General features: G+C 43.6%; 1 protein-coding gene across 5 annotated transcripts in view; it reads right to left on the bottom strand.

Moving 5' to 3' along the window:
* LOC124016638 (ral guanine nucleotide dissociation stimulator-like) overlaps positions 1 to 27,012 on the bottom strand; it is a 106,826-nt gene that overhangs the window by 60,110 nt on the left and 19,704 nt on the right. For 2 of the 5 annotated variants that reach the window (XM_046332171.1, XM_046332172.1), the window contains exon 2: positions 2,150 to 2,618. The exons of the other annotated variants lie outside the window; for them this stretch is intronic. In XM_046332171.1, the coding sequence (XP_046188127.1) occupies positions 2,150 to 2,341 (192 nt within the window). In that variant the 5' untranslated portion in view covers positions 2,342 to 2,618. The remainder of the gene's footprint in view (positions 1 to 2,149; positions 2,619 to 27,012) is intronic. 5 annotated transcript variants of the gene reach the window in all.

Genomic DNA, 27,012 nt, shown 5'->3' with positions numbered 1-27,012 from the left:
TAGGTTTCCTCGAGGAGAAAGTCCCCACTTATATGTCAAAGATAATAAAACAAAAACACTATAGTAAATGCTACAGTCATTTCTGCAAAAACACTATAGTAAATGCTACAGTCATTTCTGCAAAAACACTACAATAAATACTATAGTATACTCCAATGTGTGCTATAACACTATTATAAATACTATAGTATACTCCAATGTGTGCTATAACACTACAATAAATACTATAGTATACTCCAATAATGTTTGCTATAACACTACAATAAATACTATAGTATACTCCAATAATGTTTGCTATAACACTACAATAAATACTATAGTATACTCCAATAATGTTTGCTATAACACTACAATAAATACTATAGTATACTCCAATAATGTTTGCTATAACACTACAATAAATACTACAGTATGCTACAGTCATGACCACAACAATACTACAGTGAATACTTTAATATATAAATATAGTAATACTACAGTATTTGTAACATATCAAACCAAATCAAATTTTATTGGTCACATACACATGGTTAGCAGATGTTAATACGAGTGTAGCGAAATGCTTGTGCTTCTAGTTCCGACCGTGCAGTAATATCTAACAAGTAATCTAACAATTTCACAACTATCTTATACACACAAGTGTAAAGGAATGAATAAGAATATGTACATATAAATATATGGATGAGCGATGGCCAAACAGCATAGGCAAGATGCAGTGGATGGTATAGAGTGCAGTATATACATATGAGATGAGTATTGTAGGGTATGTAAATATTATATAAATTGGCATTGTTTTAAGTGACTAGTGATACATTTATTACATCAAATGTTTAATTGTTAAAGTGGCTAGAGATGGGTCAGTATGTTGGCAGCAGCCACTCAATGTTAGTGATGGCTGTTTAACAGTCTGATGGCCTTGGCCCATAGCTTACTATAGTATTTTTTCATGTGGTTACCCATGGCATTCACAAACGTTCACATGCACACTACAATACACACAAGCCTAACACACTTAAACTCACACAAAATGTGTCACACACTAAAACTCTTATGCCCACACATGGCAGCAACAAACATAAATAAAAGATGAGTTGACAATGACCCAAATGTAAAAGCCAACCTGAAAATAAAGCTTGTGTCTACTAGCTGTACTAGACGAGACGGAATAAACCCTTGTCACCTTCACAAACAGAAACACAGAATCTCAGGACCAAAGAGACCCTATGACATAGCCTATGGCATCTCCAATGAGGTAGTGTGTTATTTGGTAAGTAGAACACACACTGCTTGGACAGCAATCAACACGGTGACCCATTGGAATCCAATTGAATCAATGACTTCTACTGGTTCACTGGCACAGTTTTAAAAGCTGCCTCGTGCCATTTGGATGGGAAAGTAACTAGTGACTGGTGTTTGTTCCATATAAAAATAATTGTTTTATTCAAATCAAATTGATGATGAAAATAAGAATTTGTTCTTAACTGACTTGCCAAGTTAAATAAAGGTAAAAAAATGTTGTTGTTTTTTTAAACGCATGCCACCTTGTCCTCCAATCATGGATGATTAATATGACTGATTAATGCCATTTATTAATCACAGCATTTTTTAAAAGTAATGTTGGGTAATTTGCAGAGATTATAACAGTTACAGTTGAGTGTCTATACATTATGGACTATTGTAGTTTCATCACATGACTTGTACAGCAAGTTGTTTGCAGGGTTCACTTGCAAAAGAGACCTGTGTCTCATTGTTGACTCCCTGCAAAAGTTATAAAGTAAAATACAATAATAAAAACTGCCTATATTATGAAACTGGTTTCATGTTTATTCTTCATCAATAAAGCATGTATATTTCACAAAGTGCGTTGAAACATTTCAGAAAACAAATGGGCTACTAAAACAATGTTGCGGAATATCAAAAGGACATCCGCACTTAAATGTATTGAACTTGAGTAACTGGTTCATTAACACTAAGGCAGAAAGAAACAACAAAACACAACAGAACATACCGTTTCTCCTCTAAAAACCATAAGCCATTCTTGCTTATCGATCAGATGTCGCAGATTCGACAGCAGACCCGTCACCAGACGCATGAATGAACCATGAATGCGCCCAGCGCGCAGTGAACAAATTACTGGTGATTTCCTTACCTCCAACAGCGGAAGGTCGGGGTCCAATTGGGTGAAGCTATGCAGGACAACGGGGCTCACATTCCCGGCGACCTCTAGTTTCACACCGTCCCAGATGTTGCGAATCCTCCAGGTGCTGGCATCGAACATCACATCAGGGGAATCCAGCTTGATTATGCGCCCCTCGCACTGAGCTACGGTTAGATAAACCATTGGTGTCGTCCGGCGGTGTTGCTACAACGGCAACATTGTTACGAAGCCCACGCCGCGGTAGTCTCTCATCATGTCATGCGGTTAAAACGGTGGCACGGTCCTTTTTTCTCACAAAAGCAAGCAGAAGACCCGGGTGAATGTAGGCTACAAACCAATTTGTGTGTGTACAGTATGTCTGCTGCGGGAAGCGAGGACGGGGTTAGCTTGGAAAGGTCCTCCACAGATCCTCCCCCGACGCAAGAAGCCTGCCCCCTCTTGAGAAGCTGATGTCATCGTTCTGTAGGACATAGGTAGTAAACTTTAGTGCTCTTACCACGATTCACACCCTCATGTTAACGTTTCTATATGTAGCCTTTATTTAACTGGGCACGTCAGTTAAGAACAAAATCTTATTTACAATGACGGCCAAACCTGGGCCAAATGCACTCTGCCCTATGGGACTCTCAATCACGGCTGGATGTGATACAGCCTGGATTTGAACCAGGGACTGTAGTGATGCCTCTTGCACTGAGATGCAGTGCTTCAGACCGCTGCACCACTCGGAAATACAACAGCATAGGCATAATGTGTCCACCAAAATAAATTTAAACAACTGGGCAAAATGTCTCATGACCTTCTCAGTTTTCACTTGCAAATAGCCCTTGATTTCTATGATAGATCTGTATCCTTCTATCAAGAAATGACATCCATTCCATGAGAGCAATATTAGGCTCTTTTGCCACTATGGGCAATATACCACGGCTAAGGGCTGTTCTTAGTCACGACGCAACTGGATACACCCCTTAGCCAAGGTACAGTGTATTGGCCATTTACCACAAACACCTGAGGTGCATTATTGCTATTATAAACTGGTTACCAATGCCATTAGAGCAGTGGTATATGGACTGATATATCACGGCTGTCAGCCAATTAGCATTCAGGGCTCGAACCACCCAGTTTATAATAGTGTCTATAGTTCTACTGTGCCGTATGCATGCCAGAGCATAAATTGGGATTTGTAAGGGTGGTGCTCTTCCCAAAACCATCTGTTAAACATTTCTAACAAAGTTAGCTCGTTCTTGATAGCATGAGTTGTTTTGACTGATGTCACATCTAATGCTAATATTGAAAATATTTGCAAGAGAACATGCTAACCAACAATTGTAACAATGTATTTGAGAGACAAGTGGTCATTGTGCAACTATTTGTTTTCAATAAATATTGGAGACCAAATATAGTTTACAAGTTATCAACAATCTATCCAACCCTGGCTGTTTTGCCCCACAGTTGTGCAAGAGTCAGATTTTTTGCTAAACAACCAACCGTTGTATAGCATTGAAGCATATTTACTCTGGGCTTAAAGGCAGTGTTTGAAAAACCGTATTTCACAGTGTAAAATTACACTGTGAAAGTGAAATACAAAACAGAGAAAGAAACAAACTCATTTGTGTCTCGAGTTGCCCCCACACATATCCATAGCAACATCTTGGCTGCTCCACTTTCTACATCTGTTTTGCGTTATGTGTGGACTGAGCAGGCCGACTCACTGCCAGTAAGCACAGGCTGAAAACCAGGGTTGGGTAGTAGTGAACTAAACTCAGCAAAAAAAGAAACGTCCTCTCTCTGTCAACTGCATTTATATTCAGCAAACTTAACATGTGTAAATATTTGTATGAACGTAACAAGATTCAACAACTAAGACATAAACTGAACAAGTTCCACTGACATATGACTAACAGAAATGGAATAATGTGTCCCTGAACAAACGGGGGTGTCAAAATCAAAAGTAACAGTCAGTATCTGATGTGGCCACCAGCTGCATTAAGTACTGCAGTGCATCTCCTCCTCATGGACTGCACCCGATTTGCCAGTTCTTGCTGTGAGATGTTACCCCCACTTCCACCAAGGCACCTGCAAGTTCCTGGACATTTCTGGGGGAAATGGCCCAAGCCCTCACCCTCTGATCCAACAGGTCCCAGACATGCTCAATGGGATTGAGTTGTTGTCGGTGATGTCAGGTGAGGACCTGCCTTACAACATGCCTACAAGCCCTCAGTCCAGCCTCGCTCAGCCGATTGAGGACAGTCTGAGCACTGATGGAGGGATTGTGCGTTCCTGGTGTAACTCGGGCAGTTGTTGTTGCCATCCTGTACCTGTCCTACAGGTGTGATGTTCGGATGTACCGATCCTGTGCAGGTGTTGTTACACGTGGCCTGCCACTGCGAGGACGATCAGCTGTCCGTCCTATCTCCCTGTAGCACTATCTTAGGCGTCTCACAGTACGGGCATGGCAATTTATTGCCTACAGTACTCATGTCTCCTTGCAGCATGCCTAAGGCACTTTCACACAGATGAGCAGGGACCCTGGGCATCTTTCTTTTGGTGTTTTTCAGAGACAGTGGAAAGGCCTCTTTAGTGTCCTAAGTTTTCATAACTGAGACCTTAATTGCCTACCGTCTGTAGCTGCTAGTGTCTTAACGACTGTTCCACAGGTGTGTAACCGATGTGAAATGGCTAGCTAGTTAGCGGTGGTGCGCGCTAATAGTGTTTCAAATGGTGACGGCACTCGCTTTGAGACCTTGAAGTAGTGGTTACCCTTGCTCTGCAAGGGCTGTGGCTTTTGTGGAGCGATGGGTAACGATGCTTCGAGGGTGACTGTTGATGTGTGCAGAGGGTCTCTGGTTCGAGCCCAGGTTGGGTCGAGGAGAGGGACAGAAGCTATACTGTTACAGGTGCATGTTCATTAATTTATGGTTCATTGAACAAGCATGGGAAACAGTGTTTAAACCCTTTACAATGAAGATCTGTTTAGTTATTTGGATTTTTATGAGTTATCTTTGGAAGACAGGGTCCTGAAAAAGGGACAATTTATTTTTTTGTTGATTTGTAGTTCAACTAGTAATTTAACAACATTTTGCAGAACCTTTGTGGTAATTGAACTAAATTCAAATGTAGGTAGTCTTTTCAGTAGTTAATAACCCTTTTGCCATGTAAGCAGTGTAGCAGGAAGTACATGCTCCTTTTTGCCATGTAAGCGGTGTAGCAGGAAGTACATGCTCCTTTTTGCCATGTAAGCGGTGTAGCAGGAAGTACATGCTCCTTTTTGCCATGTAAGCGGTGTAGCAGGAAGTACATGCTCCTTTTTGCCATGTAAGCGGTGTAGCAGGAAGTACATGCTCCTTTTTGCCATGTAAGCGGTGTAGCAGGAAGTACATGCTCCTTTTTGCCATGTAAGCGGTGTAGCAGGAAGTACATGCTCCTTTTGCCATGTAAGCGGTGTAGCAGGAAGTACATGCTCATTTTTGCCATGTAAGCGGTGTAGCAGGAAGTTCATGCTCCTTTTGCCATGTAAGCGGTGTAGCAGGAAGTACATGCTCCTTTTTGCCATGTAAGCGGTGTAGCAGGAAGTACATGCTCCTTTTGCCATGTAAGCGTTGTAGATGATTACAGGAAGTACATGTTCCTTTTGCCATGTAAGCGGTGTAGCAGGAAGTACATGCTCCTTTTACCATGTAAGCGGTGTAGATGATTACAGGAAGTACATGCTCCTTTTGCCATGTAAGCGGTGTAGATGATTACAGGAAGTACATGCTCCTTTTGCCATGTAAGCGGTGTAGCAGGAAGTACATGCTCCTTTTGCCATGTAAGCGGTGTAGATGATTACAGGAAGTACATGCTCCTTTTGCCATGTAAGCGGTGTAGATGATTACAGGAAGTACATGCTCCTTTTGCCATGTAAGCGGTGTAGATGATTACAGGAAGTACATGCTCCTTTTGCCATGTAAGCGGTGTAGATGATTACAGGAAGTACATGCTCCTTTTGCCATGTAAGCGGTGTAGCAGGAAGTACATGCTCCTTTTGCCATGTAAGCGGTGTAGCAGGAAGTACATGCTCCTTTTGCCATGTAAGCGGTGTAGCAGGAAGTACATGCTCCTTTTGCCATGTAAGCGGTGTAGCAGGAAGTACATGCTCCTTTTTGCCATGTAAGCGGTGTAGCAGGAAGTACATGCTCCTTTTTGCCATGTAAGCGGTGTAGCAGGAAGTACATGCTCCTTTTTGCAACAATAAAATACGGATGAAGCAATCATTTATTTTCTCTTTCGGAATCAGATCTGCCTCATTTCATTTAAAACATGTTTTTGGTGTGTTTAATAGACTAAATTACAAATTCTGTTAATTTCACACCAAAGTGATCTGTTCTTGCAATTTGTTGTCTATGACATTTCAGATTGACTTATGACAAAAGTAAAAGTAGCTGAAAGTAGCTTTAGTTAAGTAAGCTATATTTTTCATAGGGGTAGCTTTAGTTTAGCTACTTTCAGTGTGAAGAAATTGGTAGCTTGGTAAACTATCTTTTCAGAGTAGCTTCCAACACTGCTGAAAATACATTTAGAGAGGCTGAGGAATGTGATGAAAGAGAAGGGAGAGGAGAGGAGGGGGAAAGGGGGTTTGGTGACAGAGGATGTTGGGGACCTACTGTCTACAGTGAAAAACAGTCATGGGTGGGTTGCTAAGTGAGTATGAGATTGTTTTTTTATTTTACCAGGCAAGTCAGTTAAGAACAAATTCTTATTTTCAATGACAGCCTGGGAACAGTGGGTTAACTGCCTGTTCAGGGGCAGAACAACAGATTTGTACCTTGTCAGGTCGGGGGGTTTGAACTTGCAACCTTCCGGTTACTAGTCCAACGCTCTAACCACTAGGCTACGCTGCCGCCCCATTGTACTTTTGCAGAAATGTGATTGTCTTATTGTGATGAAACATGAAATAGACGTACAGTGTTTTCAGAAAGTACTCAGAGACACAATACAATTTCATCCATTTTATAAAAAGGTTGTAAAGCAGGGGCGCAACTTTCACTGGGGACGTGGGGGACATGTCCCCCTAAATTGTAAAATTGCATTTTTGCCCCCCCCCCCCCCCCACGTCTTATCATTGGAATGTGATAGAAAACGAGGCACTGGTGTGCTTTAGGACCAGATGGACACCTCCGAGCGGTCGGGTAGGCGGTTTGGAGTGTTTATATAATTATAATGATTTCCACTAAACCAAAGTTGCGCCCCTGTAGGGGTCTGAATACTTCCGATGCACTGTATGTATTTACTGTGCCCCCTGCACCCTTACATGAGAGATAAGTGAGCCCCCTGCACCCTTACATGAGAGATAAGTGGTACGATGGCACACTGCCCTTGCGATCAATTAAGTACTTTACACCACTGCTTCCCTCCCTTCATTTTCATCTCTCTGTCTGGCCTCTCTCTTCCTCTCCTAGTTTCCGGTCCGTTTGACCAAACAACAAGGAAGTCATATACTGTACACTGGGTTGTCACTTAGTGCAGTGACTGGGTTGACATGACTTAACCTCTACGAGATCAGTGTCCCTATACCGGGACGGTTGTTGCCGTGTGCTAATGTGACTAGAATGAGGTTGTAAGTAACATCCAGCTTTCCAGGAGATAGACATGTCTTATATGTGCAGAAAGCTTCAATTCTTGTTATTCTAACTGCACTGTCCAATTTACATTAGGTATTACAGTGAAACAATACCATTCTATTGCTTGAGGAGAGTGCACAACAACAGAACATTATTACGGCACTTGGTTTGATACATTCACCTCTGAAGCTAAATAATGTAATTCAGTAATCTTGCTCTGATTAGTCATCCTGAGGGTCCCAGAGAAAAAATGCAGTATTGTTTTGTTTGATAAAAATCCATTTTTATATTCAAATGTAGGAACTGGGTTCTAATGTTTGAACCACTGCTGTTGCTGGCCCCACATCCAACCGCCCGGCCATCTAGATGTGTGAAGGTTAGTGTCTATTCTATAGAGAAGCTAATTTTCCTTCATGTATGGCCTTCCTGGGAGTGTTTAAACTTGTTTTTTTTATTACCATATCATGTTTTAAGTTCTCTATAGTCATGTACTTGAAACAATCGGCACATTTGGGCAGACTCGATACAACATTTTGTGCATTATTGCAACGCTTCAGTGGATCAGTCTGAAACTTTGCACATACACTGCTGCCATCTAGTGAACAGCATCTAAATTGCGCCTAAACTCCAATATTATACTAAGGCCTTTCTCTTGCATTTCAAAGATGATTAAAAAAAATACAAAATAGAAAACGCATGTTTTTTTTCAAAGTGTTTCCTTTCAAATGTAATCAAGAATATGCATATCCTTGCTTCAAGTCCTGAGCTACAGGCAGTTAGATATGGGTCTCATTTTAGATGAAAATGTAAAAAAAAGGGTCTGATCTTAAGTAAAAATACTGTAAAGTACTACTTATTAAGACATTTTTGGGGTTTCTGTACTTTACTTTACTGTTCATATTTTTTGACAACTTTTTCCTCACTACATTCCTAATGGAAATTATGGACTTTTTTACTTTTTACTCCATACATTTTCACTGACATCCAAAAGTACTCGTTACATTTTGAATGCTTAGCAAATTCACACACTTATCAAGAGAACTTCCCTTGTCATTCCTACTGCGGCTGATCTGGTGGATTCACTAAACACATGCTTTGTTTGTAAATTATGTGAGTGTTGGAGTGTGCCCCTGGCTATCCGTAAATTTTAAAAACAAGAAAATGGTGCTTGTTTGCTTAATATAAGGAATGTGAAATGATTTATACTTTTACTTTTGATACTTAAGTATATTTAAAACCAAATACTTTTAGACTTTTACTCAAGTAGTATTTTACTGGGTGACTTTCACTTTTACTTGAGTCGTTTTCTATTAAGGTAACAATATCCCTCTCATCATCACTCAATACCTAGGTTTACCTCCACTGTATTCACATCCTACCATACCTTTGTCTGTACATTATACCGTGAAGCTATTTTATCACCCCCAGAAACATCCTTTTACTCTCTGTTCCAGACATTCTAGACAACCAATTCTCATAGCTTTTTTCCGTACCCTTATCTTACTCCTCCTCTTTTCCTCTGGTGATGTAGAGGTGTATCCAGGCACTGTAGTGCCTAGCTCCACTCCTATTCCCCAGGAGCTCTCTTTTGATGACTTCTGTAACCATAATAGCCTTGGTTTCATGCATGTTAACATTAGAACCCGCCTCTCTAAGTTTGTTTTATTCACTGCTTTAGCACACTCTGCCAACCCAGATGTTCTAGCTGTGTCTGAATCCTGGCTTAGGAAGACCACCAAAAATTCTGAAATGTTCATCCCTAACTACAACATTTTTAGACAAGATAGTACGGCCAAAGGGGGCGATGTTGCAATCTACTGCAAAGATAGCCTGCAAAGGTCTGTCCTACTATCCAGGTCTGTACCCAAACAATTTGAACTTCTACTTTTAAAAATCCACCTCTCTAAAAACAAGTCTCTCACCGTTGTCGCCTGCTATAGACCACCCTCTGCCCCCAGCTATGCTCTGGACACCATGTGTGAACTGATTGCCCCCCATCTATCTTCAGAGCTCGTTCTACTAGGTGACCTAAACTGGAACATGCTTAACACCCCAGCCATCCTACAATCTAAGCTTGATGCCCTCAATCTCACATAAATTATCAATGAACCTACCAGGTACCACACCAAAGCCGTAAACACGGGCTCCCTCATAGATATCATCCTAAACAACTTGCCCTCTAAACACACCTCTGCTGTTTTCAAACAAGATCTCAGCAATCAGGGTAGCCTAGTGGTTAGAGTGTTGGACTAGTAACTGAAAGGTTTCAAGTTCGAATGTCTGAGCTGACAAGGTACAAATCTGTCATTCTGCCCCTGAACGTGCAGTTAACCCACTGTTCCTTGGCCGTCATTGAAAATAAGAATTTGTTCTTAACTGACTTGCCTAGTTAAATAAAGGTTAAAAAAACACTTCCTCATTGCCTGCATCTGTAATGGGTCAGCGGTCAAACGACCTCCCCTCATCACTGTCAAATGCTCCCTGAAACACTTCAGCAAGCAGGCCTTTCTAATTGACCTGGCTGGGGTATACTGGAAGGATATTGATCTCATCCCATCAGTAGAGGATGCCTGGTTATTTTTTTATAAAATGCCTTCCTCACCATCTTAAATAAGCATGTCCCATTCAAGAAATTTAGAACCAGGAACAGATATTGCCCTTGGTTCTCCCCAGACCTGACTGCCCTTAACCAACACAAAAACATCCTATGGCTTTCTGCATTAGCAGCGAACAGCCCCCGTGATGTGCAACTTTTCAGGGAAGCTAGAAACCAATGTACACAGGCAGTTAGAAAAGCCAAGGCTAGCCTTTTCAATCAGAAATGTTCTTCCTGCAACACAAACCATGGGACACTGTAAAATCCATGGAGAATAAGAATACCTCCTCCCAGCTGCCCACTGCACTGAAGATAGGAAACACTGTCACCACCGATAAATCCACAATAATTGAGAATTTCAATAAGCATTTTTCTATGGCTGGCCATGCTTTCCACCTGGCTACTCCTACCCCGGGTCAACAGCACTGTACACCCCACAGCAACTCGCCCAAGCCTTCGCCATTTCTCCTTCTCCCAAATCCAGTCAGCTGATGTTCTGAAAGAGCTGCAAAATCTGGACCTCCACAAATCAGTCGGGCTAGACAATCTAGACCCTTTCTTTCTAAAAATTATCTGCCGAAATTGTAGCCATGTGATTTTCTGGATTGTTTTTCTAATTGTGTCTGTCATAGTTGAAGTGTACCTATGATAAAAATGACAGGCCTCTCTCATCTTTTTAAGTGGGAGAACTTGCACAATTGGTGGCTGACTAAATACTTTTTTGCACTTCTGGCCCTTCTTTGGACACTGTGTTAACAACCCTTCAGGCGAGCTTCAATGCCATTACAACTCTCCTTCCGTGGCCTCCAACTGCTCTTAAATACAAGTAAAACTAAATGCATGCTCTTCAACCGATCGCTGCCTGCACCTGCCCACCTGTCCAACATCACTACTCTGGACGGCTCTGACTTAGAATATGTGGACAACTACAAATACCTAGGTGTCTGGTTAGACTGTAAACTCTCCTTCCAGACCCACATCAAACACCAAAGCCCCATTTGTCACCAAAGCTCCATATACTACCCACCACTGCGACCTGTACGTTCTCGTTGGCTGGCCCTTGCTTCATACTCGTCGCCAAACCCACTGGCTCCAGGTCATCTACAAGACCCTGCTAGGTAAAGCTCCCCCTTATCTCAGCTTGCTGGTCACCATAGCAGCACCCAACTGTTGCACGCGCTCCAGCAGGTAGATCTCTCTGGTCACCCCCAAACCAATTCTTCCTTTGGCCACCTCTCCTTCCAGTTCTCTGCTGCCAATGACTGGAACGAACTACAGAAATCTCTGAAACTGGAAACACTTATCTCCCTCACTAGCTTTAAGCAGAAGCTGTCAGAGCAGCTCACAGATTACTGCACCTGTACATAGCCCATCTATATTTTAGCCCAAACAACTACCTCTTTCCCTACTGTATTTATTTATTTAGCTCCTTTGCACCCCATTATTTCTATCTCTACTTTGCACATTCTTCCACTCCAAATAAACCATTCCAGTGTTTTACTTGCTATGTTGTATTTACTTCGCCACCATGGCCTTTTTTTGCCTTTGCCTCCCTTATCTCACCTCATTTGCTCACATTGTATATAGACTCATTTTTCTACTGTATTATTGACTCTATGTTTGTTTTACTCCATGTGTAACTCTGTGTTGTTGTATGTGTCGAACTGCTTTGCTTTATCTTTGCCAGGTCGCAATTGTAAATGAGAACTTGTTCTCAAATTGCCTACCTGGTTAAATAAAGGTGAAATAAAATAAAAAAATAAGTCTGTACTTTTACTCAAGTATGAGATGTGACTTTTTCCACCACTGCTCTGTGGAAGCTTATTATTTCCTATATTTTGACTCTTCGACATTTTCGACGGTAACCTGCAGGTAAGGTTCAGAAACAAATTATGGGATGCCATTTTATTAGTTGGTCTGGCTTTTTTGTGATCCCAGAATATAAAATGATAAGTGGAGCAGAAATAGCTTGTGTGCTACTTGAGGGTAGCTTGTAACCAAAGATTCTCACTAAGTCACACAGCTGAATCCAATACAGACATCCCACTCTTTCTATTTCCCTCTATTTCTATTTCCCTCTATTTCTCTCTCTCTCTCACACACACACACGCACACACGCACGCACGCACGCACGCACGCACGCACGCACGCACGCACGCACGCACGCACGCACGCACGCACACACACACACACACACACACACACACACACACACACACACACACACACACACACACATATATCTGAACGTTCCTACAGCAGAGGTCACCATTAAAGATGTGATAGACTTCCCCCTGCACTCCCTCTCCCCCTCCAAAAAAGTAACTACTGGAAAATTTTCCAAAATAAAAACGTGATTTCCTAAAATGTTTATAAAACTTGTGTCGCGTCAAATCAGAAATAACAAGTTAAGAGTGAACGTGATAGTGGAAAAAGCTACAGATCTCTTGATCTGCCTATAAAAAGACACTCAATCATTGACACATTGCTGTATTAGAGACGTTTGTGGTCATACGCACATCCTTAAATATATAGGTGCTGGGCTAATAAAGAATACTATTATAGAACAAGATGGCCCGCACACTGTTATTACCCATGTTGACAGCTCTGGGGTATACAGGTTATTGCTGTATATGCCAGCATACTAGTAGGACTTGGGCACACATCCCATGACATGCAGAAGAGCATATGAAGTCGTTGCTAGAAAGTCATGTGACTTCTAGGATACCCAATGATGACTTAGTCATGTTATGATAGATCAGGTCACAGCACAGTGTGTGTGTGAAGGGGGTGGCAAACCATAATATGGTACGTTCTAGTACAGAAAGCCATACGGGGTCACACAAGAGAACCATGTTTTCCTTACCAATACCTACACACGAGGACACCTCGTACTTCTTATAAAAATGACAAAAAATATATATATAATAATGATAAATATTTAAATATATGAACGTTTTCAGACCTCTTCACTTTTCCCACATTTTGTTACGTTATAGCATTATAATAAATTTGATGAAATAGTTTTCATATCCCATAATGACAAACAATATTTATTTATTTTTTGCAAATGTATAAAAACAAACGGAAATATCACATTTACATGAGTATTCAGACCCTTTACTCAGTACCTTGTTGAAGCACCTTTGGCAGCGATTTCAGTCTCCAGTTTTCTTGGGTATGACGCTACAAGCTTGGCACACCTGTATTTGGGTAGTTTCTCCCATTTTTCTCTGCAGATCCTTTCAAGCTCTGTCATGTTGGATGGAGAGCATCGCTGCACAGCTATTTTCAGGTATCTCCAGAGATGTTCGATCGGGTTCAAGTCCGGACTCTGCCTGGGACACTCAAGGACATTCAGAGACTTGTCCCGCAGCCACTCCTGATTTGGCTTGGCTTCAACATTGTCTTGTTGGATGGAGAACCTTCGTCCCAGTCTGAGGTCATGGATAATCTGGAGTAGGTTTAAATCATGAATCTCTCTGTACTTTGCTCCGTTCATCTTTCCCTCGATCCTGACTAGTCTCCCAGTCTCTGCTGCTGAAAAACATCCCCACAGCCTAATGCTGCAACCACCATACTTCACCGTAGGGATGGTGCCAGGTTTCCTCCAGACATGACGCTTGGCATTCAGGCCAAAGAGTTCAATCTTGGTTTCATCATGGTCTGAGAGTCCTTTAGAAGCCTTTTGGGAAATTCCAAGCGGGCTGTCATCTTCATTATACTGAGGAATGGATTCCGTCTGGCCACTCTACCATAAAGGCATGATTGGTGGAGATCTGCAGAGATGGTTGTCCTTCTGGAAGGTTCTCTCTTCTCCACAGAGGACCTCTGGAGCTCTGTCAGAGTGAGCATTAGGTTCTTGGTCACCTCCCCTGATTGCTCAGTTTGGCCGGGCGGCCAGATCAAGGAAGAGTCTTGGTGGTTCCAAACATCTTCCATTTAAGAATGATAGAGGCCACTGTGTAATTGGGGACAGTCAATGCTGCAAAAATGTTTTGGTACCCTTCCCCAGATCTGTGCCTCGACACAATCCTGTCTCGGCACACTACAGATAATTCCTTCGACCTCATGGCTTGGTTTTTGCTCTGACATGCACTGTCAACTGTGGGACCTTATATAGACAGGTGTGTGCTTTATAAAATCATGTCCAATCAATTGAATTTACCACAGGTCGACTCCAATCAAGTTGTAGAAACATCTCAGGGATGACCAATGGAAACAGGATGCATCAGAGATCACATTTTGAGTCGCAAGAGCAAAGGGTCTGAATACTTATGTAAATAAGTTATTTCTGTTTTTCTGTTTTAGAAATTTGATTTTTTTTCTTCTAAAAACCTGTTTTTGCTACGTCTTGATCGGTTTCTGTGTGTAGATCGAGGAATAAGGTAAAGTAACAAAATGTGGAAAAAGTCAAGGGGTCTGGATACTTTCCGAATGCACTATACATGCCACACTATACCATATATATACCTATATACTATACCTATACACCAGCAGCCCCTCTTACCCCTCACTATACCATATATATACCTATATACTATACCTATACACCAGCAGCCCCTCTTACCCCTCACTATACCATATATATACCTATATACTATACCTATACACCAGCAGCCCCTCTTACCCCTCACTATACCATGTATATACCTATATACTATACCTATACACCAGCAGCCCCTCTTACCCCTCACTATACCATATATATACTATACCTATACACCAGCAGCCCCTCTTACCTGACTGTTGTGATACCAGTGCAAAAAATGTAGAGGGCCTTGCACACGAGGCTGCTATTTCTAGGTTGTGTGTGCATGCTTGAAAGCCCTCACCTTGTCCACAAACCCAAATTGAACCCTCTCTCCAATTCATTTGAGTCCAATTTAATTTCCCATTACCCATCTCTTATGCAATGGTGGGGGAGGGAGGGAAAGCACCCCATCAGACTGTGTTATTTTCAGCAGTGCTGTCCTTCATCGTAATGGAGCTAAAATTGGGTTTTAGAAACCACTCTCATCAAATACAATTTAACAAATCAAAAGCAGCTGTATTTAAAAAAAGCACCCTCCTCCATCCAAATCCACTACTTGTCCATGGGTGATCAGATCTAAGGGGGAAACAAGATGTTACAGGGACCCAGCTGTCTCATGGAATCACTCTTGGTGTAATAAATAGAGAGGAAGCCAAGGAGCTTGAAACACCTGGAGTCTGGGCGAGACACTTCCAACTATAAATCAGTCATTTACATAAGCCAGGTGTTTTTTAACTTCTCTGAAACCAAATATCTGCAGTGTGTTTGATACGATCTGGGTTTTATCACACCCTGATCTGTTTCACCTGTATTTGTGATTGTCTCCACCCCCCTCCAGATGTCGCCCATCTTCCCCATTATCCCCAGTGTATTTATACCTGTGTTCTCTGTTTGTCTGTTGCCAGTTCGCGTTGTTTCGTCAAGCCTACTAGCGTTTTACACTCTGTTCCTGTCTCTCGATTGTTGATTGATTATCTGGATTACCGGCCCCTGCCTGCATTGACCTGTCTTTAGCCTGCCCCTGTTGGATTAATAACCTGTTGTTAATTTGACGTTGTCTGCATCTGGGTCTTACCTCAAACGTGATAGTTTAATTGGTTTGCTTTCCTGTAGGAAGTCCTTCTAGGGCCACGGACATCTTTAAGATCAAGAAACACACGTGGACCAGCTGATGACGGCTGCCGCCGAAATGCGTCTGTTTGTTCTGACCTCTGCTGCTAAAAACAAATACATTAAAACTTAAAGAATATTTCAGTGAGTGCAGGTTTTTCCTTTCTTCCAGTTCCCAGAGGGTCAATAAATGGGCTGAACCATCTAAAGGTATCCCCCAGACAGACCCCACGCCATTCTCAGATTATTGGGACAGTCCAGGTGGGGCTGGGTTAAATATGAACACAGGAGATCAGAGGACAACCAAGACCATTTTGTATTGCACTCCTACCAATTCAAAGGATGTTCTAAAATACACCAAAGATGATTTTGCTAAAGAGGTCACAGGGTAGATCCATAGAGATTAGGTCCACTTACACGGCAAAAGGAGAAACAAATTCAATCAAAGTTGGGTGGCTGGTGTCCGTGGAAAGACGGGAAATTGTTCTCATTTGCCTATTTAGTGTTATGTCACTTTCAAGCACATAAACGTATCAACCGATAGCACCTTCTCTGTCTAGAACTCCCTTACATGAATCATACCATGACCCCTGACCTGTGCTATGAAAACAGAGACACATGACATGCCAGCACACACAAAACATGTCTGAAGTTGACCGTGAGAGATTCACACGACCAGAAGTTACCAAACACTGCCGACACCTCTGAATGTACTTCAAACGTTGCGACAATAACTTTCAGTGTGGTAGTACTTCATTATATAAAGTGACACTAACCACATGAAAAACTAGTATAGCATATTATGGTATAAATGGTTCTCTGTAGTGTTTTTGCTGACTTTACTGTAGTATTTAATTTGCGGACAGCAGTATGTTTAGTATTTACTGTAGTATTTACAGTTAACGATAGTATAAATACTGTAGTAAAAGAAAACTGTCGTATATACTATAGTAATTAATGTAGTGTTTTTGCAGAGTGTAGTATACTGTAGTATTTACTATCGTGTTTTAGTTGAAGTGGAGGCTTTCTCCTTGAGGAAACCTACTGGGGAAATACTAAAAGAGCAAATGTTCCATAACCTGTAGGTAGGACTGGGGTTTGAATTGATAGTTCAATAGAAAGACCTCTTTAGTGTCCTAAGTTTTCATAACTGTGACCTTAATTGCATACCATCTGTAAGCTGTTAGTGTCTTAACGACCGTTCCACAGGTGCATGTTCATTAATTGTTTATGTTTCATTGAACAAGCAGGGAACGTGTTTAACCCTTTACATTGATCTGTGAAGTTATTTGGATTTGGAAACAGTGTTTAAATCCTTTATAATGAAGACCCTTTTTTATTTTATTTTAATTTTACCCCTTTTTCTCCCCAATTTCGTGGTATCCAATTGTTTTTAGTAGCTACTATCTTGTCTCATCGCTACAACTCCCGTACGGGCTCGGGAGAGACGAAGGTTGAAAGTCATGCGTCCTTCGATACACAACCCAACCAAGCCGCACTGCTTCTTAACACAGCGCGCATCCAACCCGGAAGCCAGCCGCACCAATGTGTCGGAGGAAACACCGTGCACCTGGCAACCTTGGTTAACGCGCACTGCGCCCGGCCCGCCACAGGAGTCGCTGGTGCGTGTTGAGACAAGGATATCCCTACCGGCCAAGCCCTCCCTAACCCGGAAGACGCCAATTTTGCGTCGCCCCACGGACCTCCCGGTCGCGGCCAGTTACGACAGAGCCTGGGCGCGAACCCAGAGTCTCTGGTGGCACAGCTGGCGCTGCAATACAGCGCCCTTAACCACTGCGTCACCCGGGAGGCCCCCCTTACCCTTTCTTGTTTTAAAATGGTGAGAGAACCGCTACACCTGGTGGAGAGAGGCTGTATGACACAAAATGAGTTGCATTATGCGTGCTGTACATTACGTCATGACACGTCCCAATTTAACGTACAGCGTCGGAGGGGTCAGTTTTTTCAACTTTTCTCCAATACTATAGGTCCATTAACATGTCAAGCAATGCTTGAATAGAAACCTAGTTCACACCCCAGATTTTGATGTCAACACAGTTGCTATATCCTATTAGTTTTCATTGCAGCCTCGTTTGAATGTCACGGTTGGGCAAATTTGTACCGAATGGAGTTAGTCACCGTTACCTGGCTAAGGCTATCCAACACTGCAACTCTTCTACATTATGTTATTTTTAGCATTACATTGTTATTGACTGCATTGTTGTGTTTAGACCAGAAAGGCATTGTACTGGCATTGTACTGTGCATGTGCATGTGATATTAAAATGTAAATTGAAACTAAAGTCAAGGTTTCGGTTTTATTAATTTATTGCCACCGGGGCCTGCTGGTGTAAGTGCTAAACTGGTAGCTGTTAAATTTACTGTGTGTTTGTACACATGGTTGTGGGGTTACTAATGCGTTAATTCGATTTTGTTGACTATAACGTTAACAATGTATGCTGTGTAGCGTTTAATGGTTATGATAGGTAGGTTTGCCTTGGAAATTGTTTTTTTGCATCTGGTCACAGAGAGCTGTTGTGTTGTGCACTGAAGTCCACAAGCGAAGGGAAAAGGTGAGAGGAGGACAGCGTGTAGATACGAGAAGGAACAGTGCATTCGGAAAGTATTATTTTGTTACATTACAGCTTTGTTCTAAAATTATTCCAATTATTCTTATGCTAAAGATGTTATTTGTGTCATCAATCTACATGCAAAACGCCATAAAGTGAAAACGGTTAAACACTTTTTGAAATGTATTAAAAAGAAAAAACAGAAATACCTTCTTTACACAAGTATTCAGACCCTTTGCTATGAGACTCGAAATTGAGCTCAGGTGCATCATGTCTCCATTGATCATCCTTGAGATGTTTCTACAATTTGATTGGAGTCCACCTGTGGTAAATTCAGTTGATTGGACATGATTTCGAAAGGCACACACCTGTCTATATAAGGTCCCACAGTTGACGGTGCATGTCAGAGCCAAAACCAAGCCATGAGGTCGAAGGAATTGTCCGTAGAGCTCTGAGACAGGATTATGTCGAGGCACAGATCTGGGGACGGGTACCAAAAAATGTCTGCAGCATTGAAGCTCCCCAAGAAAACAGTGGCCTCCATCATTCTCTGTGGTGATGGGAGAACATTTGAGCCAGAGCCCGGACTTGAACCCGATCGATCAAAGATTCAAAGCTTGAGGGGATCTGTGGAGAACAATGTCAGAAACTCCCCCAATACAGGAGCGTCATAATCATCTTGTAGCGTCATACCCAAGAAGACTCCAGGCTGTAATCGCTGCCAAAGGTGCTTCAACAAAGTACTGAGTAAAGGGTCTGAATACTTATGGAAATAGTATTTGAGATTTTTATTTGTAATACATTTGCAAAAATGTTTAAAAAACTGTGCTTGCTTTGTCATTATCGGGTATTGTGTGTAGATTGATGAGGGGGGGAAATCTATTTTAGAATAAGGCTGTAATGTAACAAAATGTGGAAAAAGTCAAGGGGTCTGAATACTTTCCAAGGGCACTGTATGTGATGGGATGTATAGACAATATGGATTGTATATGGATAAAATACTGCATGTTGCATTTCTGAAGAATAGTACATGTACAGCAATAGTTAAATAGGTTAGACCTATACTAGAATACAGTATATACATATGAAGTGGGTAAAACAGTATGTAAGCATTGGGCGGCAGGGTAGCCTAGTGGTTAGAGCGTTGGACTAGTAACCGGAAAGTTGCAAGGTCAAACCCCTGAGCTGACAAATCTGTCGTTCTGCCCCTGAACAGGCAGATAACCCACTGTTCCTAGGCAATTGTGTGTTTGTGTCTATTTGCAGTGCTGCGGGCCATGGTACTGGATTACTCAATGTATGCATTCCACTGCTCATGCACAAAAATAACACGGCTGAACACAATTCTCTAGCTGTTTTTCCGATCTCATGCATCTCTCTCACATTTAAAGTTCAAATGTAATTAACTGAGCGATAAAACCGCACAACCACTGGATTCGGAAGTCACTGTTTGCAATCAAAATGGCGCTGTCATATAGATAATTATACAAGACAACATTCTTAGGAAATTCCCAAATAAGTACATGGATGCACATTTCACCAGCTATTAAAAAAAGTATATATGCTTAGATTTTTAGTGGTACAAACGCACAGCCACAACAATGAGAGATTTTGTAAAATCATCTAGGATAGAACAAAATATGCGAGTTCATCCGGGATGTTGATCCAGGACACATATTACAGAACATACTGTATGCTTTGTGCTATTCAAGCTATGTATCTCACAGAGACCACACACGCTTTCTTGTCACGCAACAAATGTCAAATTCACTCACTGGATGATAACTATCAAGTCCAATGAAAAGCTGGTTGTCAGGATTGTGCTTATTACCTTTCACCAGAGCGTAAAGTGGCAGTACGAAGCAGAGAGTCAGTGCCAAGGAGCATGGGGTCAAGGGACAGACGGCAATTATGATGGTGAGAATGAATTCAATTGATAGTTAAGGTGAAAAGGTCAAAGAATTAAGTGAATACAGTATATAGAGAGTTTATGGAGAGAAATAGTCATGGGAGGACAGAAGAGAGATAGGGAAGTGGAGATGTACAGTACCAGTCATGGGAGGACAGAAGAGAGATAGGGAAGGGGAGATGTACAGTACCAGTCATGGGAGGACAGAAGAGAGATAGGGAAGGGGAGATGTACAGTACCAGTCATGGGAGGACAGAAGAGAGATAGGGAAGGGGAGATGTACAGTACTAGTCATGGGAGGACAGAAGAGAGATAGGGAAGGGGAGATGTACAGTACTAGTCATGGGAGGACAGAAGAGAGATAGGGAAGGGGAGATGTACAGTACCAGTCATGGGAGGACAGAAGAGAGATAGGGAAGGTGAGATGTACAATACCAGTCAAAACTGTGAAAAGCTGTCATCAAGGCAAAGGCTGGCTACTTTGAAGATTCTCAATATATGAAATATATTTTTGGGGTTACTACATGATTCCATTTCATAGTTTTGACATCTTCACTATTATTCTACAATGTAAAAAAAAAGTACAAGAAAAACCCATATTAAGTTGCAGAAGCCAAACTCAGCCGATGTTGTGGAGCTTCTGTTGCTATGGAGACAACCAAGCACTCCTGCGCACTACCACTCCTGCCCGTGTGAGTTTTGTCAGCTAGTCAAGACACCAAGGCACTCATCCAAGACAGACACGGTCAAAACGGTAAATGTCTAATTATGATTTAAAACATGTTGGTTAAAGTCCAAAACCTTTCAGGCAGGTAGCCACCCCTCTTGTCTTGAACATTTTGAGCCTGACAAGGAGGGAACGCACACTGGACCAAAAGCAAATGCTCCTGGAGAGTCAAGGGAACCAAAAACAAATGTTGAGAACAGTTTTTTAGCCTCCATAACCTGTAGCACAACTAACATTCTGGTATATAATGTAAGTCTACAGTAAAACATGAGTAGCAAGGGCCATAAAGACCAATGTGTTTGGGCTCCCATGTCATGCGACAGGAAGTGTGGAGAACCTCCTAGAACCTTGAAATGAGCCCAAAAATGTGATCATATTACTCAAGTGCTAGCCTCTCTACACTTGCTTCCTGTTAAGGCTAGGGCTGATTCAAGGTTTTACTGCTAACCTACAAAGCATTACATGGGCTTCCTCCTACCTATCTCTCTGATTTCGTCCTGCCGTACATACCTATACGTACGCTACGGTCACAAGACGCAGGCCTCCTAATTGTCCCTAGAATTTCTAAGCAAACAGCTAGAGGCAGGGCTTTCTCCTACAGAGCACCATTTTTATGGATTGGTCTGCCTACCCATGTGAGAGACGCAGACTCGGTCTCAACCTTTAAGTCTTTATTGAAGACTCATCTCTTCAGTAGGTCCTATGATTGAGTGTAGTCTGGCCCAGGAATGTGAAGGTGAACAGAAAGGCACTGGAGCAACGAACCGCCCATGCTGTCTCTGCCTGGACGGTTCTCCTCTCTCCACTGGGATTCTCTGCCTCTAACCCTATTACGGGGGCTGAGTCACTGGCTTACTGGTGCTCTTCCATGCGTCACCTGAGTGGGTTGAGTCACTGATGTGATCTTCCTGTCCGGGTTGGTGCCCCCCTCGGGTTCGTGCCGTGGGGGAGATCTTGGTGGGCTATACTCGGCCTTGTCTCAGGGTAGTAGGTTGATGGTTGAAGATATCCCTCTAGTGGTGTGGGGGCTTTGCTTTGGCAATGTGGGTGGGGTTATATCCTGCCTGTTTGGCCCTGTCCATGCCACAGTGTCTCCCGACCCCTCCTGTTTCAGCTTCCAGTATTTATTCTGAAATAGTGTATGTGTCACGCCCTGGTCTAAGTATTTTGTGTTTATCTTCATTTATTTGGTCAGGCCAGGGTGTGACATGGGTTTTTGTATGTGGCGCGGGATTAATTATTGTGACCGTCTGTTTGGTGTGCACGTCTATGGGTTTTGTGTTTTCCCATTTTGTGGGTTTTCCCTGGACAGTTTAAGTCCCCCTGTTTGGGGCATTTGTTTGTTCTTTACGCCCTGTGTGTTCGTGAGGGTTGGCTTATGTTCGCCGTTTCTCTGTGCATTAAAATAGCACTCACCTGAACTCTCTGCTTCCTGCGCCTGACTCCTCACCCACTACACTCAGATCGTTACAGAATCACCCCCAACACCCGGACCAAGCAGCATGGTAACAGGCAGGAGCCGCAGGAGAAGCAACAAAGGCAGCAACAGCGGCGCAATGAGGAATGGACATGGGATGATATATTGGATGGCAAGGGTTGCTACACATGGGAGGAGATCCTGGCGGGAAGGGATCGCCTTCCATGGGAACAGGTGGAGGCAGCGAGGAGAGCAGAGGCAGCCGGAGAGAGGAGCCGACGATACGAGGGAACACGGTTGGCAAGGTAGCCCGGGAGTCAGCTCCAAAAATGTATTGTGGGGGGGCTCACAGGTAGTATGGCTATGCCAGGTAGGAGACCTGCGCAAACTCCCTGTGCTTACCGGGAGGCTAGAGAAACCGGGCAGGCACCGTGTTATGCTGTGGTGCGTACGGTGTCTCCAGTGCGGGTGCAAAGCCCGGTGCGGTATATTCCAGCTCCGCGTATCGGCCGGGCTAGATTGAGCGTCGAGCCAAATGCCATGAAGCCGGCTCTACGCATCTGGTCCCCAGTGCGTTTCTTTGGGCCGGCTTACATGGCACCAGCCTTGCGCTCGGCGTCTCCGGTTCGCCTGCATAACCCAGTGCGGGCTATTCCACCTCGCCGCACTGGCAGGGCGACCAAGAGCATTCAACCGGGTAAGGTTGGGCAGGTTCGGAGCTCAAGAGCTCCAGTGCGCCTGCACGGTCTGGTCTATCCAGTACCACCTCCACACCCCAGCCCTCCGGTAGCAGCTCCCCGCACCAGGCTTCCTGTGCGTGTTCTCGGTCCAGTCCCACCAGTGCCAGCACCACGCATCAGACCTACAGTGCGCCTCGCCTCTCCAGCGCTGCCGGAGTCTCCCGCCTGTTCAGTCTGCATGAAGCAGCCAGAGCTGCCAGTCTGCATGAAGCAGCCAGAGCTGCCAGTCTGCATGGAGCAGCCAGAATTGCCAGTCTGCATGGAGCAGCCAGAGCTGCCAGTCTGCATGAAGCAGCCAGAGCTGCCAGTCTGCATGGAGCAGCCAGAATTGCCAGTCTGCATGGAGCAGCCAGAGCTGCCAGTCTGCATGGAGCAGCCAGAGCTGCCAGTCTGCATGGAGCAGCCAGAGCTGCCAGTCTGCATGGAGCAGCCAGAGCTGCCAGTCTGCATGGAGCAGCCAGTCTGCACGACTCTTACAGATCTGCCAGTCAACCAGACTCTTCCAGATCCGCCAGTCAACCAGACTCTTCCAGATCTGCCAGTCAGCCAGACTCTTCCAGATCCGCCAGTCAACCAGACTCTTCCAGATCCGCCAGTCAACCAGACTCTTCCAGATCCGCCAGTCAACCAGACTCTTCCAGATCCGCCAGTCAACCAGACTCTTCCAGATCCGCCAGTCAACCAGTCGGCCAGGATCCACCAGCCAGCCAGGATCTGGTAGATCCATCAACCTGCCTGAGCTTCCTTTCACTCCTGAGCTTCCTCTCAGTCCCGAGCTTCCCCTCAGTCCCGAGCTGACTCAGTCCTGAGCTGCCCCTCAGTCCCGATCTGCTCCTCAGTCCAGTGGGGTTCTGGGTTAGGACTAATAGGCCATGGTCGGCGGCGAGGGTGGACTATCCAAGGACGCGAGGAGGAGGGACTAAATCAGTGTTTGAGTGGAGTCCACGTCCCGCGCCAGAGCCGCCACCGTGGACAGACGCCCACCCGGACCCTCCCTATTGTTTTGAGGTGCGTTCGGGAGTCCGCAACTTAGGGGTGGGGGGGGTTCTGTCATGCCCTGGTCGAAGTATTTTGTGCTTATCTTCATTTATTTGGTCAGGCCAGGGTGTGACATGGGTTTTTGTATGTGGTGTTAATGTATTGGGATTGTAGCTTAGTGGGGTGTTCTAGTTAAGTCTATGGCTGTCTGAAGTGGTTCTCAATCAGAGGCAGGTGTTTATCGTTGTCTCTGATTGGGAACCATATTTAGGCAGCCATATTCTTTGTGTGTTTCGTGGGTGGTTGTCCTTAGTGTCTTGATGTCCTTTTTCTGTGTGTATGTGCAACAGTATTAGGCTGTTTCGGTTTTCGTTACGTTTATTGTTTTGTAGTGTTTGTATTTAGATTCATGTTACATTAGTTGAATAAACATGGATCGCAATCTACACGCTGCATTTTGGTCCGACTCTCCTTCACACCTAGAAAACCGTTACAGTATGTGTCGGGGGGCTAGGGTCAGTCTGTTATATCTGGAGTATTTCTCCTGTCTTATCCGGTGTCTTGTGTGAATTTAAGTGTGCTCTAATTCTCTCTCTCTTTTTCTCTCTTTCTCTCACTCTTTCTCTCTGAGGACCTGAGCCATAGGACCATGCCTCAGGACTACCTGGCCTGATGACTCCTTGATGTCTCTAGTCCACCTGGTCATGCTGCTGCTCCAGTTTCAACTGTTCTGCCTGCAGCTATGGAACCCTGACCTGTTCACCGGATGTGCTAGTTTGTCCCGGACCTGGTGTTTTAGACTCTCTCTCTCTACAGCACCTGCTGTCTGTAACTCTGAATGCCCGGCTATGAAAGGCCAAATGACATTTACTCCTGAGGTGCTGACATGTTGCATCCTCTACAACCATCTGACCCTGCTGGTCATCTATGAACGGTTGAACATATTGGCCATGTTCTGTTATAATCTCCACCCAGCACAGCCAGAAGAGGTCTGGCCACCCTCATAGCCTGGTTCCTCTCTAGGTTTCTTCCTAGGTTTTGGCCTTTCTAGGGAGTTTTTCCAAACCACCATGCATTTACATCTGCATTGTTTGCTGTTTGGGGTTTTAGGCTGGGTTTCTGTACAGCACTTTGTGACATCGGCTGATGTAAAAAGGGCTTTATAAATACATTTGATTGATTGATTGATTCTTGACTCTGGTTCGTGCTCAAAGACTTGAGCCTTATTGCCAGGTCTGGCACAGTCTCACTGATCTCCGGTGCATTTTTTATGATATATCTATCAGGACGAATCTGCATGGCTGGATGTGTTTCAATTATCTCGATGTACATGTTCTTAGTCTCTCGAGACATTATGTACTATAGTGAAACAGGATGGCCTTTGGACAAGAACAGCAGATATCCTCCCTCTTTCACCTCCGCCTTCACTTCCCTCTGCTAATCCTTTCTTAGCCAACCGCTGACAGATCCATTGTCGGCTTTCACAGCAAACACAATTGGGGGAGGGGGGTCTTGGAGAGGTCTGGATAAATCCCAAATCCCATTATTATATAATAGACCCAGTGCAGTGATAGTGAATATCTTGCATAGTAGTATTAAGTGGTAGTTGGTACATGATCTGCTCAGTAAACATGTTACCTTGACTGGCGTCTCTTTGCCTCTTCCATATATCTAATAACGTAACAGTTGGTGTCAGAAGTGGGCTCCACCACTGCAGGTATAGTTACCTCAAATGAAGTACTAACTACTAACTAATTAGGCCTTTGTTAGGTCAGGTAAGCTAAAGAACGACAGAGCCAAAGTGAACAAAGGTTAGCGGCTTGAGAAAAGGAAGTCAAATTAAACACTTAGTGGGATAAAGGTTTGGGTTATTGAGAGAGAGAGAGAGAGAGAGAGAGAGAGAGAGAGAGAGAGAGAGAGAGAGAGAGAGAGAGAGAGAGAGAGAGAGAGACAGAGAGTTTAATATATGTGTTTGGATGAGCGTGTGTTCTTGATCTGTGATTGATATGAAGGTTAATCAGTGTGAGCGGTGTGTGCATAATAATGTCTGTTTGTGAGTGTATAGATATGAACAGTGACAGAACTATTCTGTACACCACGTTCAAGCCAAACCAAACCAATTAAAAACACTCAGTGTATCAGGGCATTTGTTTGCATTTGTTCATTAGCCCAATATGCCCATTATTGACTAGGCCAAATCTAGCCTTACCTCTATGGAGGGCTACAAAACAAGAACCCATTTCAGCTTTAGGCCACTCTCGCTACTAGCCTATACGGTGATGACACAACACATTCTTCCCATCACACACCAGGCACAAACAAAGCCTAGTGTGCCCTCACATTATGACAGAGTGACCTTAGGCTGGTGACCAGAGGCCAGACCCAAACTGAGAGAGAGAAACTCCATTCAACCCCTCGTATTGTCCCCTTGCCAAAATAAGTGTCATATACCTGCCCTCCTGTTCTATGTGATTACACTCCTTTGTTTGCTGATGAGGGTAATGGAGGTGGAAAAAAACATCAGCAAAGGTCTCAACAAGTTGACCATGTGTGGCTACGAGAAACCACATTTACAGCCGATTGTAACGGGCGGAATGACAACATTGTGGGAGGCCATTGGCCATTGAACTGCAAGTGTTGCTCGTGGTTTGTGGTTGCTCATCAGCTACATTGGTGG

This window comes from Oncorhynchus gorbuscha, linkage group LGY (genome assembly GCF_021184085.1).
Source record: "Oncorhynchus gorbuscha isolate QuinsamMale2020 ecotype Even-year linkage group LGY, OgorEven_v1.0, whole genome shotgun sequence".
Classification (NCBI taxonomy): domain Eukaryota; kingdom Metazoa; phylum Chordata; class Actinopteri; order Salmoniformes; family Salmonidae; genus Oncorhynchus; species Oncorhynchus gorbuscha.
The sequence above is the reverse complement of the archived record's forward strand: the minus strand, read 5'-3'. Positions and strand labels throughout refer to the sequence as shown.